This window comes from Prinia subflava, chromosome 2 (assembly GCF_021018805.1).
Source record: "Prinia subflava isolate CZ2003 ecotype Zambia chromosome 2, Cam_Psub_1.2, whole genome shotgun sequence".
NCBI lineage: Eukaryota > Metazoa > Chordata > Aves > Passeriformes > Cisticolidae > Prinia > Prinia subflava.
Genome location: NC_086248.1, coordinates 63,866,172 through 63,879,749, shown reverse-complemented (window position 1 = coordinate 63,879,749; position 13,578 = coordinate 63,866,172). Strand labels below are relative to the sequence as shown.

Below are 13,578 nucleotides of genomic sequence, written 5' to 3'. Positions count from 1 at the left end.
GGGTAAGGAAAAGAGAGCTCTGAAAAGGCTACAGTTAAAGCAGCACACACAAAAAAGATTGTTTACTTCTTTTCCTCAGGCATGCAAGTAGTCTTTCAGCAGCTTGAAGCCTAGTTAGCTTGCTTTGTGTAAATTCTCTGGCTTTCATAAAAATGCAGCCTCTTTCTGCATCTGATAGAGGCTTGCTGCAAAGCTAGATACTCAGATGCTGGCAAATGTCTCGGATAATCTAATACGAGATATTGTCAGAACAGATGGACTACTGCAGCCAACCAAGAAAGGGATTTGCATATTCCATATACAGTTATTAAGAACTATATGGTAAGAAAAATAATCTTCCTTTCCAGGTGTATTTTTGTATGGAATCAGTGCATCCCTTTGGTTAAGACGGAGAAAAACATTGAAGTAGACATTACAAATGTTTCTGGACACATGGAGTCACCAATTTTAACTGTTGGTCAATTAAAAATATCTGGTAACAAAAATCTGCATGCCAAGGCATGTAAATGACCGAAGAGGTGGCGTATTTTTCTTCTTCTGCCACTGTGAAACACACAGGCACACACAAACACACATGCAAGTGAGACAAAAGGATACTGCTGGTGGAGAATGAAGCTGTCAGCACTACAGCAGGTATCTAATACTGTCCCGTAGCGACCTGTGGCTGAGAGCACTTCACTTCAATACGTGATATGTTTGTACTGTATTCACAAAGGAAGCTAAATGCACTCTCTTCCACAAGTAGCATAATGCAGATGGGTGTTTTATGTCTGTTCAAAATGTTACTGCTACAAAAGGTAAATGGTGAAGTGGACCAATGCTGGACTTGCTAACCTCACCTTCTCCTTCTCCAAAACAAGGAGTGTGAGAACACATTTATCGGGACATACTGTTCATGGTAAATGCACAGTGATGTCTGAAAAAGAAAATTAATGGCACTGAATTAAAGAGGCACTGAATGAAGAAGGCCAGTGACAGCTATACCAAAATTCCTGGCGCAGCAGCTCCTGCCCCTTCGCTTGGCAGACACACCCCACCAGAGCCTGGGCACTGCTGGCTGCCCCAGCCAGAGCAGTGCCAGAGCAGCACATTAACAAGGGGGCAGCATCAACAACCAGCTGCAGGACGCTGCTGAGAACCAGGGCTTACCCTGGGTTTGTTACCAGGATAGATGTCATTTACGGTCCAGACTAATATGCTCTGGGAAACTCCATAAACTGACTCAACAGCAGTGAATGTTCACAACCTCAATACTACAGGGAAGCAAAGCCCATCTTGCCGTGGTGCGAGGCCTCTTCTAGTTAGAATGATTCAGAGCCCAAATAAACACAGGATTATGGAGAGCAAGACAGCCCAGCTTCAGAAATATAAACTATGGGGCTACATCTTTCAATAGTTCTATGGGATATGGTCAGGGATGGAATTTTGCGTTGGTGTTACTATTACAGGAACATAAGATTTTTAAAATTTTTTTTTTTTTTAGAAATGCAGCATATTCTGAAACTCTTTCAGCTTTGGTTTTACATGTATGCATAATCTCATGCAAAGCTGTGAGGATTTACTTATTTTATAGTTCTGTTTTCTGAAGAGGGACAACAGAAATCTGCAGGGAAAATGGTTCAATGGTTCAAAAAATCAACCAGAGGAACATTTCAGGTTCAGGTATACTGGTAAAATGCTGAGGTGTTTGTGAATTTGGTGAAATTCAGAGGAGGGTAGCGAGGAGTATTTTATTTGCAATTTACAAATGCACTGCAAACCCCTCACTCTCGCTTCCTGAGTAATACTGGAAAGCAAGGAATTTCAAATCCCCTTAAAATCTTCGTTGGTTCTAGCACTGCAGTTAGAAGACAATCCCATTCTAGAGGACAGCTCAAACCTTTGACTACTACACTGATAATGCGAGGTTTGTCAGAAAACACCTACTTAAATAAACAGCAGTCAGAAGATAGAAGATATCTGCAACACCAAAATCCTTGAACAGAATCAGATCTTTTAAACAATACCATCCATAAGTCCAACTAATTGCAGGGACAACCTGTGAGCAGCCAGCAGCAAAAAATGTTGCAGAACCAGACATCAGGTTACAGATGCTGAACATTATAAATTCAGAAGTAGCTGCAAACTGGGTGCATGATAAATGTGGCTGAAAATAACAACTGTCCTGTCTGCCTTTTGTATTATCCTGTGTCGGGCAGCACTGCAGTCAGGGTGACGTCCACCACAGGAGACCTGTATCTACACCCTTCTCTTCTTTATTACCCTACTGTGCTGAAAATCTCTCTCAGGGCAAATGCTCTTCACTATTGCGCATGCTTAGTGCAGACTCCAGCAGCAAGTAAGGAATACCCACTCTGTGGACTCTGGTAGTCACTGGTGTTGCTCATTAGAGAGGACAGGGACTGAGAATGACAAATTTGGCAAATGTGATGGGGAAGAAAGGGTGTCTGCATATAATCCCTGGGGCCAGGTACTAGCTCCAGGAGCCCTGCTGTGACTCCAGCTGATGCTGTGGCACCAGCAGGTCGTTGCAGAGAATCACTTGAAAGGCCCTCTGCACTGAAATGGGCATGCAAAACCAAGTGTTTGAAAAGATAAACAGTGCATGTGTCAGTGTCACAAAGTACATGCTTGTTTCAACAAGAACAAAGAAGTAGTCTCTCTTACCTTCTGACAAACCATTTCTAATGTAAGCGCCTGTCTCTTATGCCACAGGCACATTCCTAAGGTATGCTGCTCTCACTGCCTCCTTCTGCCCCACCTAGCAATCCTCCTGCAAACCTGGTAAACTGGCTAAGTCACTGTGCAGGCACCACAATTTAGTGTTATAAAAAACCCTCAGAGATTCTCAATCTGTTTTACCCCAGCACTTACAAACTGAGTGATTTTAACAGACACTCTACAAGCAACAGACAAATACATTTGGCTTATGGCAATTTTAAGGAATTTTCACTGTGCTCCATGAAGCATCTGTAATGTCTCAGAGGGAAAAAAAATATTGCAGTGAACCCAGTGAAACTTTTCAGTACTGTCAGCTAAAAAATATCCTGAATACTTGCACATACCACTGCCATCCAGAGAGGGAAAATTCTGATGTAAATACTGGGAATTAAGTTTTCTTGGTTCTGTTCATTTCTCTAACCTAACAGCCTCTGGTGAAGTTTATATTCTTGGCTTCTGTGTTTTTCATTCCCCCAGTACCAAAAAGCAGATTATACCTGCTTCCTAACACCTGACCTATGGATAGTGCTGGAAACGTACAATGGTGAAATACTACAGGTATAAACCCAGTATTAGTGAAAAGGCACAATAACAATGAAACAGAGATATTCTCTCCAAAGACTGCTAAAGTTTCAAATAGAAGCAGGTGCAGAATTACTTGGCTGGAACAGCTGGGTGGGTATTTGTGTGGTATTTCTGTAGGACCAATGGGTGTCTGGGACTCTTCCTACCCACGGGACATGTAATTTGAGTGATTGCTAGCCCTGGAGGGAACTAATTGGAGAAGAGTATCAATTAAGAGGCACTTTTAATAGAACAGCTGCGTTTCCAGAGATCAGAAGGACTTATTTGCCCCCATGCTGCTGAGAATGGAATTGCTTCCTCTCAGGCATGTCAATGGAGAACTTCAACAGTCCCAAACGATACCTGAGACACCAACCGGTGCCACCAGGGGTCTGAGCTGCACAGCAAGAAAGCAAATGAAGGACTGACAGTTGAGGTGTCAGTCCTTCCCGTCCCCAGGACAGACACGAAATCCTACAGGTGACAGTGAGCTACTGAAAAAGTGAGGTAGGAAAATAAGCTGAAAAAATTCTATGAGGTCATTCTGACCCATTGAACCCTTAAGTCAAGAAGGGGGGGAAAAAGTACATGGGGCAAAAAAATCACAGAGCCAAAAAGACTATGGATTGCATCTGTAAGATGGAAAAAAAGAATTTAAATAATCCAAAGGAAGTACAAAGCATAAGATTAGAACACATTTTTGGAAACCAAGAGGACAGAAACTTTCTGTTGGAATAATTAAAAAAAAACACATCAAAATGCCTGTCAGAAGAAGGAGGAATCAAAAAGTGGAAAAGTTGAAGATATTTCCCTCTCCCCTGTTTTGGTGGGATAGGTTTATTAGGAACTGTGGTGGAACTGATGGTCAGGTCTGAGACCTGTTCCTCCTGCAAGACAGGGAGGGAGTCTGGGACACCAGAAGCTGCCCACTGGTGTCTGGAACTGCACTGGTGCAGACCTCTGGAGAAACACTCACCACCTGGTAACTTGGAACCTGCACAAAAAGAAAGTTAGTCTGAGCCATACCCTAGAGCACTAACACAAAGAAGGGACCATGGAAAGGTGGAAAGCATTCTGCTGCCATTACTTCATCTGGGGAGTTGGAACGTGTGACAGGAGCTGATGATAACCAAAAGCCAAGAAATTAGGTTCTTCCAGAGAGGTGCTCATCTCTACCAAACTTCTGTTTGGGAATCATCTTCTTGTCTGACGGCAGAATACAGGTTTGCATTTAAGGTACTATGTGAAGAAGACATCTAGAGACAGTGGATAATGGCAACACAGAGCAGAGAAACCAAGAGCACTTGAAGTAAAAACTCCAAGTTTCTTGCTCTTTCTGCAGATTTGACCCAACACCGACTCCCATTAAACAGGAAGATAATTCAGAAGTATGCAGAACTAATTTTTTTTCATTGCTGTGTTTGGCAGAGAGAAGAATGCTTTGCCTTCTCCTGTTACTTTGGTGTCACTCTGCTAAACAGTACTGAGAGGGTGCTGCAGTTAAAAAACAACTTCAAAAAGTACTGCCATCTCTAAACTGGTAGACAGCTCACATTCTTACTGTGTCTCAGAATCCCATCTATCACATTGCATTTTATTTATGCAGAATATTTTATGCAGAATTTTCCAGTCTACACAGAGAGGCTGGATTGTTGGAGGACACCTGTGAAAACACAACAGCATTTCAATGGTAAAAAGCAGGAATGTTTAAAGACACTTTGAGCACACGGGTGCAGTTAATTTCTCCTTTCTGTATGTCTGGCTAAGTTCTATGAGGGTACCACATCTGCTGAGGTCAGGCCAGCAGCCAGTGCAAGCTTTCTCTTCTGCTTGGTCTCTTCTGTTCCAAAGGACCCAAAGAAGCCAGGGGAGAACCCCAGCAGCTTGGCCTGACAAAAATTCTTCCAGGCTCTCTCACAAGAAATGAAAATAGTCCAAGCCTGGTTGAAGCTTTGAGGTTCTCTCAAGTTTCTGCTTCCTTCTGAAGGATAAACAAGAGGTTACAAGAATCTGCTGTATATGTTGGTTATTTAGCCTGCATGCAGCAACTCTGGTGTACCAAGGGATTTTAATCTCTGTGTAAATATTATAGCCATTCACAGCAATGCTTTAGGGGAGAAACAAAGAGATTTATTCAGCTGAAACCACAGGGAGAATGTCAATAGGCATAATGCAATTGCTTGATTTGGAGTTTAGTCCGGATACTCGTTCTGATCAAATGAACTGTGGAATGTTTTAAAACAACTCGTTTGTTTTGAGACAGCGTAGGAGAAATAGGGAATGGACTGCTACAGAAATATTTGGGGAGTGACAGGGGAGAAAAGGCAGAAAGAGCACTGAACAGGGATGGGGGAGACTTGCAATTACTGCCAGCCTTGCCAGCAGCCTGCTGGCTGACTGGCTAAGTCACTTTGCTGCAGCATGTCTGGTTTCCCCAGGTACTAAGATGAAGACACCATCACTCTTTTCAAACCAACCAATACACTAAGAGGATGGATTCTGCCATCACAGAGTTCTCCTGGCATTCAATTTGCTCCCTGGAAGAGATACAACCACCACAGAAGCAACATGGAGCTCCTCAGACAACTTCTGCCGTAGGGCAGATGGCTGAAGCCCTATGTGTCTGCAGGTTGTGCGCCAGAGAACCATCCAGAAAGAACTCCTACAGTGGGATACTGCCAGTCCACAACTTAAAATAGAAGCCAAGGAAAACCTTCAAGCAGTGCAACATGAAATGTGCTCAGCACAGAGACGAAAGACAAAAATCAAGATAAAAACTTGTCGCCTTAGTGATCAGATTGGCAAAGGTCATAAACTTCTTGTAAGATATTAATTGAAGAATTCTTTTTAGGACAGATACCAACTGCATTCTCAGTTTACTCCACCACATAAATTTACAGTTGATGTTTTCAAGCATGAAATATCTTTTTGAAGTGGTCACAAATGTAACCTTTACGTTTTGTAAATGCTTTCTTGAGGCAGAGGATTCCCATGGCAGGGCACTCCTTCATTACAGATGCTGAAGGAGCACAATTCCACTCACAAACTTCTCTGCATGTAGTTGTCTGTTTCTTGGCTTTCTCTATGCCTGACCCTCTAGCTCATTTCAAACCCACCCAGACAAGCTACAGATTTTTGCTTCTGTTTCTGAAAAACCCAGAAAAATAACCAAGAACTGAAAACATAATTAAAAAATAAAGAGAGGCAACATGCAAGGTAGTAAAACTTGCAGAAATCATCAATATCTGAGATGATTTCATATGTAAAACAACAAAATTAAGTTCTGCCAGACTATTTTAAAATATATTCTTCCTCTACTGAGAAAAAAAGTGCGTGGGGGTGCATACTTTTATCTGTGAAGTTATAATCTGGGAAAAGCAGAAATAATTTTTTAAGAAACAAACTAAAATAACACAATTTAAATGAAAGAATTCTGCAAAAAGTGTCTGAAAGGTCTGCCAAAATTCAGACTGCTTCATCAGCTTTGAATTCACATCTGCTACAAAATGTGAAGGACTGCCTGAGATAGTGTAAATGTGATCTATTCAGTCACATTTACACTACCTCAGGCAGTACTCCTTCTTAATAAACCAAACTTACCTGGGTTTATCAGCTATTCCATATATTCTGAAGGAAAGACAACTTTCCTTCAGAATATATGGAATAGGTAGTAAACACAGGTAAGTTACTGCCAATCAGGTAACACTCCTATTTAAGGAGTTGTCAAAACTGAACTGAAAAATAGGTTTTTCACTCTTGATGTAATCCTCAGCAGATTCAGGAAGGCATTCATGAATTGATTTACTTCACAAGTAATTACATACAAGCCAATACACCTGCCCGCTTTAGTTTTGCTTTGGTGAACATCCTGAAGAAGATGACCAAATCTAAAGGAAAGCAATAAAGTCCAGAAACCTTACATCCCTGCAGAGTTTCATTGTACCAGTACACCATTTTCCAAACACCCTGTTCCCTTTAACAGATGGAAGTCAACAGATTAAAGGTCCCAACTTCCCAATGCAAGAGGTGGCAAGGAGGCACACATGTATTTGGAACTGAAATAGGCTATCAGACTGTATTTGGTTTCATGAGCACTGGTAATGTTATTAATAATGATAATTATTAATGTCATGAGTAATGATAAGCAGTGACAATGAACAGTGGATGGAATACAGTTCTGATGAGCCATACCTAGCTCCTTTTGTATGTTGTCAGGGATTCCTGTAATAGTCTTTCTCCTTTTGACTTTCTTCGGCCGTCTTACCACCGTGTCTGTGTAAATTAGAGACCGCCGAATGCTGGCTTGGCGGTCGAAATTCTCCCCTAATACATGGTAGAACAAGCAAAGCAACATTACTTCCAAGCACACTGACGTCATGCACTTTCTTCCACTAGTTTTTTTGTAGAAATGGAAAAAAAGGCATTAATAAATGGTGTTAAGCTTGGTCCTACAATGAAGGTTTACACTGAAGGAAGATACAGCACACTGTCACAGTAAGGTTTCAAACACAAATTCTTTAAAAGGAATTTTGACTTCCTGAGCCCAGTTCATATTTGGTGAGAGCAGCTCTAATTCCACAAGCAAAGAGAATCCTTGCTTTTATTTGGTCCTTCATAGATTTTTCTTGGTTTGGTTTTGTTAATTTATTTTTAAGTAATGAGCTGCAGAAAAAGCAAATCTGCTCATGAAAATGAAAGATCACAATGGTTTATGCAGGAACAGACATTGCTATTGGCAACAGCTATTACGATGCCTTTGCACAGCTCCATCATTAACTTGCATGAGGCCCTTCTTTTTCATTCCAAGTTGCTCTGAACCTGTCAAGTGTACCACATTTCTGGTGTTGATCTTTTAACACGAATACAAATAAGAACTACGGAGCACGCAGAGATCAAACTGATCTCGTGGACTCATAAATATTTCAGAGTGAAAGCTGCTTAAAATTGAAACTTTACAGATGATTATAAAAATATACAATGGCAAGAGCTAAAAAAAAGGTGTAAGTGCACTTTGCCAGACAAAGCCTTATGATGACCATGTGCTGTATTATAATGGAACCCAGAAGAACCACTATCATAAAGCAGCTTTTCTTTAGGAATTCACTTTTGTTTAGAGGTTTATAATTTGGCCATTTTACTAGTAGTAAGATAAAGCTTGCCCTATAGATCATCAGCTAATTCCCTGTCACTTCTAAAATTTTAACAGCTACCCCCCATAGCTCACATGTAAGTTCCTTTTTTAGAAATTTAAGCATTTTAAAGCACTGCTCAGTGTCCTTTAGATGACCCATTTAAAACTTAAAGGCAGAAAAACCTTGATATACGTTGTACATTTTTTTCACTGTACGCTTTTTTGAAAATTGATGACCAAATTATTTCCCTCTAAAAAGTGATTAACGCACGGTAACGAATACATCACAAAAATTACCCCGGGTGACTGCACATCAGTATGATGTGTGTCGCATGAGTAGCATAGAAAACCTCATTACCTCTATAACAGTTAAAGATACAGTCACATATTAAAGTACAGCATGTGGACTTGTGAAAATGCCAGGAAAAAATGTAGCATTTTCATTCACCATGTTGTAGATATAAAGACTCTGACTCTGTTTGACCGGAGCCTTGACCACAGGCCGTACTTCTGCTGAGTGGAATCCTTGCAGTTATAAAACCCCAGTTTTGTCCAACTTTTGGATTGACTAAAGTCAGATTAAGAGAGGAAGGGAAGCCCATGGGAACTTTAAAATTGAGTACTATGGAACCCATTGGCTTAGTAGAAGTCCTGAAATATTGAGACAGACTATCCACTGTCTTGGGCAGGACTACTATTAGGCTGTTAGGACCCATATGGGGCGAAAGTCAGGACATTAGGTTATCCTGTCCTGCAGGATGATAAAAATAATTTTAGCCACATCATACAAATCCAACAGATGTGAAGGAGAAAGTTTTGCATCTCTGAACATATCTTTATCCACTCAAAGGCCAACAATCATGCCTGAGATGATGAGTTGCAAGAAAATTGTAACGTAGCTTTGAATAAAGCCCTGGAATAAAATGTAAGGGGTAAGGAGAGGGTGCAAACAAGGAGAGAGTCTTTTACATGAAGCCTCAGACAGCACAAACAGGATGGCCATAGGGAAATATTACTGTGTCAACTGATCCACAGTAACTTGTTCCAAATGAGCTACCTAAAAGCTAACTCAACCAATCCAACTTTAATGGCTTTTGCTACAAAAGCCACTATGCAAATCTGTAGAATTTCAAAATAGCAGCTTCAGTGAAATCAAACAAGCAAAATCAGAATGTCTCAGTCTTCTTTGCTTTCTTCACTGCTGTATTTTTCATTTTAGAAAGTATCAATGTCAATGGTAAGTATATTTTACAGATTTAAGAATACTTTTCTCCTTCTCTTAAAGGTGTGTAATAAATTATGCAGATATTTCTTATCTACTTTACTCAGTTTCCTTGGATTCATGGAAAATATTTAAGTGTGCACTTAAATCTCACTGAAGTCAGTCAAGCCGGACTCAAGCTAATGCTTAAATATTTTGCAGGATCCAGCCTGGCACTCACTGATCACCTCCACCATTACCAGACTCCTCCATCTGGAAAGAAAGTTAGTTCCGGAAAACCCATGAGAACAGACACCATTATACATATCTTTTAGCCCACAGGATATGTAAATGCGAAGACCAGCCACTGCTGAAAAATTCAGTCCAACCCCTTCCAGAATAAAGCTCAGCCCAGGCACTCTGAGACCAAAACTGCTTCCAAATACGGACGTCTAGCCAGCAGCTTGTCAGCCTAATGCAATGCCCCTACACCTTCAGGCTATCCAACAGATTTTTATGACTACTGTATTAGTTGCAATCTGTTCACCAAAGAGCCCTGAAAGCTGAACTCACGGAGCATTTATTGCACAGCCACATGAGAGGCCTTTGTAGCAGAATCACCACTAATGCACTGCTGAAAACATTATCAATTGCCAGCAGCCTCTTCATAGGTTAACATTTTACTCCATGCCAGGGTAATAAAATGGAAGTTTTTTGATCTTTCTTCTGGGAGAGTAAGGAAAGGAGTGTGTCAAGGAAAAAGCCAAACCAAAACAAAACCCCTCAATGGTTTGTTCCGTGTTATGTTGAACAAACGGCACCGGATTGCTTGTCAGTTTTTTTCCTGCCTCGTGCAGTAACATAAGGAACTTCACAAAATAAAATTACTCGGTGTGTGGGAGAGCACAGGAGGGGAGCAGATTGTGACTTTTTAAAGAGGAACAAGGACAGCAGTTTTTTCTGTATGTTGTGTGTGGCTCACATGCTTGCCTTGTTTCACAGCAGCAATACAGTTATTTCAAGGGAAAGGGAATGGTGGATCCTGGAGACCAGACCACATGGTGCAACAGCAGTCTTCCTTTAATGCCCTCCCCTTCTACCTCTTCCAATTACCATGTTTATAAGGGAGTAAGTGCTCAATCACACACTCTGGACAAGTGAGATATAATATGCATGTGCACCATTTCAACCACAAAAGTTGAGAATTGCTGAGTTTTCTGAGTCCCAACTAAACAATTCAGGGGACACAAGCTTTGCTACACCAATCAAATTATGCAGGTTGAAGCCACCAGCATAATTTATCCGAACGAGGAAATGTTTCACATGATGCTGAATTAATTCTGTGAGCTATGCCATCCCTTTACCTCATTTTTCTTCCATCTATTTACTTCTATATTTTTTGCAGTATGCAGGGCCATTAAATTGAACAACAGATTACTGTTTCTCTAAGTATACTGTGTTCCTGCTGTCACAGTATCTAAGCCCTACTCAAGTGTATTGATTATGTCAGATTATCCATTGTTCCCATAACTTGGCCTTCTGCATCTTACCCTAAATTCCCCAGATAATGCCAACTGGCCTAGTAACATTTCAGCATTACATGAATTTTCCTTCTATTAGTTTTCCAGAGGTGGGGTATTCATGATTTCATGTTGTCTTCATCTGTTTAATTCAAATATTTTCTGCTATTTAAGGAATAACATCTTGTTGATTTCTCAGAGCTTGCTGATGTTTGTTACAGCTGTCCTGTTCCTATACTACTAGAATATTTAAATACTATTAAATAATACTTATTAAAATAACTAGTTTATGAAAATACAGGTGAAAAAAACATTGGTAGTCATGCAGGGAAAGAGAATCTAGTTTACTTTCAAAACAAAACCAAACATTGCAAGCTATTGATTGTCAGAGTAAGCATGGAATCAGAGCACGCCATATGGCATTTGAAATAAATTGGATATTGACTATCATCCTGGCTTTGGCAGGCAAGCAGTCAGTTATTTGAATTAACTAATAAGAGACAATCTTGATACCGTGCAGAAAAAAAAGGGGTTATTAAATTGAAGCAATAATTCCATCTTTGATAGAAATTCTGTTTTATGCACAACAAAGTATCTATTCAGCATTAGGCTTTAATGTAATTTAACTTCCACAGAGTGAGAGTTCTGCAACTGTAAAATCAAAGAGCATTTTTAAAATGAAGAGTTAATACACAGTTCATAACAAAAAGATGTGGATTATGTTTATGGAAGTGGAATGTCTTACCTAGAGTATTACTCAAAGGTGCAGCCTCATTAACTTCTGCTGTTCTAACCCTACTCTCCTTGACACCTAAAGCTTTTTATGCTGATAAAAATTACACCCTAGAGCTTTTTCTTAATTATTTTTGTAACATTTAGCCTTTGGAACACAGAAGTTCCTGACAACCTTCCTCAAATAAAGTTCCTAGAAGAAAATCTTGAAATATCATCAACATTGGATAAACCATGATTTTCAATTACATATCAGTGCAGTCCACAGCAAAACACTACTATTTATCAGCCCTCTTCTTGCACTTCATGAATATCTAATGCTGTTTCAAGACCACATATTTTAACTATCTCCATTAATGATAATTTAATGGGATTTTGATATTTTCTAATTAAGTTCAGATTTAGACTATTAAATGCAAAAGGTTTTCATAGAAAGGTATGTAAGTAATTTAAAATTCATGCACTGAATAGACGAGTGTCTAAATACAAACCAACTGTAGAGATGACTTTTCATTTCTGCCCTCCCTCATCAGTGTAATGCAATTATTGAAATTAAAAGCCTACCAGTCACATTAATAGGAACCACATCTGTTTGGACGGCTTGCGCTTGTTGTCGCATTTTCTCTTCTGGCGTTGGCAGAGGGAGAGACTTAGTCCAGTTGGTTTGGGTGTTGATATCTGATAACTCACTCGTAGCTGGACTTTTGGGCCTTTTGATGGTAATAAGCTTTTCTTCTTCAGGGGGAGAGACAGGACACTACAAACAGAAATACAAACAATAATGTGAGTTTACTGCTAAAAAAAAATAGCTAGGACATGGTATTACTAAGGTGTTGCTGCTGTAGTCAGCATTGATTGCTTGTGGAGCAAAACACACCCTCACAAACATCACACTATGACCTACATAAAGTGCAGTTTTAAAAATACACAAAAAAATGCACAACAAAACGTGTAGCTTGTATTTTTTCAAGACATTTGATTAGTCTAAGGAATATATACCAAAGAAGGAGAAAAGCGTGGTATTGCAATAGCAAAGCACAGTAACTAATTACACCTTACACACTGACATAGCTCCTGCAGCGATTAACCCCTCTGTCCCTGCACCAAGGTTTGCCTTCCCTTCCCCTCTCACCTCCCCATGCCCTATTAGAAGATGAGATTTGAGCACTGCTTTGCTCCAGCTGCATGAATGTGTAAGATCTCAGCAAGAATCCTGTTATCAAAAGACAGATTTTGGTAGAGCTCAGTGAAAGAACCAACCAGCACACTCCACAGTCATCAGCCATGGATCAGTGAGGTAAGCAAGTAACTGCTTTGGTCTTGGAGAAACTCATGCCACAGTCCAAGGGGTTACTCATTTTTCAGGGGTAAAGCACTGAATATTATTAGTAATCACAAAGTGGTAATTTTAAAAGTCCATTCTTCTCAAAGTGTCACTTTGAGCAGCACTCAAGTCCATGAAGAGTTTTACTTAAAAAAGAAAAAAAAAAAACAAAGAAACTCAACCAGTAAACCAAAAATCTTGTGCAGCTTGTGGAAATCCCTCCACCAAAATTCTAAGCTAAAAAACCCATTTCCTATCAGGAAGCAAATCTGCTTTCATTATAAGGTCTTTGCTTGTATGCCAGTAATGACAGAGAAAGCCACAGAGGAGCTTTTTACTGACAGGACAGTACTTGTCCATCACTGGGGCTTCTAGCAGGCGGTCA

General features: G+C 40.1%; 1 protein-coding gene across 7 annotated transcripts in view; it reads right to left on the bottom strand.

Moving 5' to 3' along the window:
- NHSL1 (NHS like 1) overlaps positions 1-13,578 on the bottom strand; it is a 175,577-nt gene that overhangs the window by 11,490 nt on the left and 150,509 nt on the right. For 3 of the 7 annotated variants that reach the window (XM_063390268.1, XM_063390269.1, XM_063390272.1), the window contains exons 4-5: positions 12,434-12,626; positions 7,477-7,608 (exon numbers count right to left, since the gene is read on the bottom strand). In XM_063390268.1, coding sequence (XP_063246338.1) covers positions 7,477-7,608; positions 12,434-12,626 — 325 coding nt within the window. Of the gene's footprint in view, positions 1-839; positions 3,021-7,476; positions 7,609-12,433; positions 12,627-13,578 lie in introns of those variants that run through there. The other 4 variants (XM_063390270.1, XM_063390271.1, XM_063390274.1 and 1 more) reach the window with 2 other exon arrangements.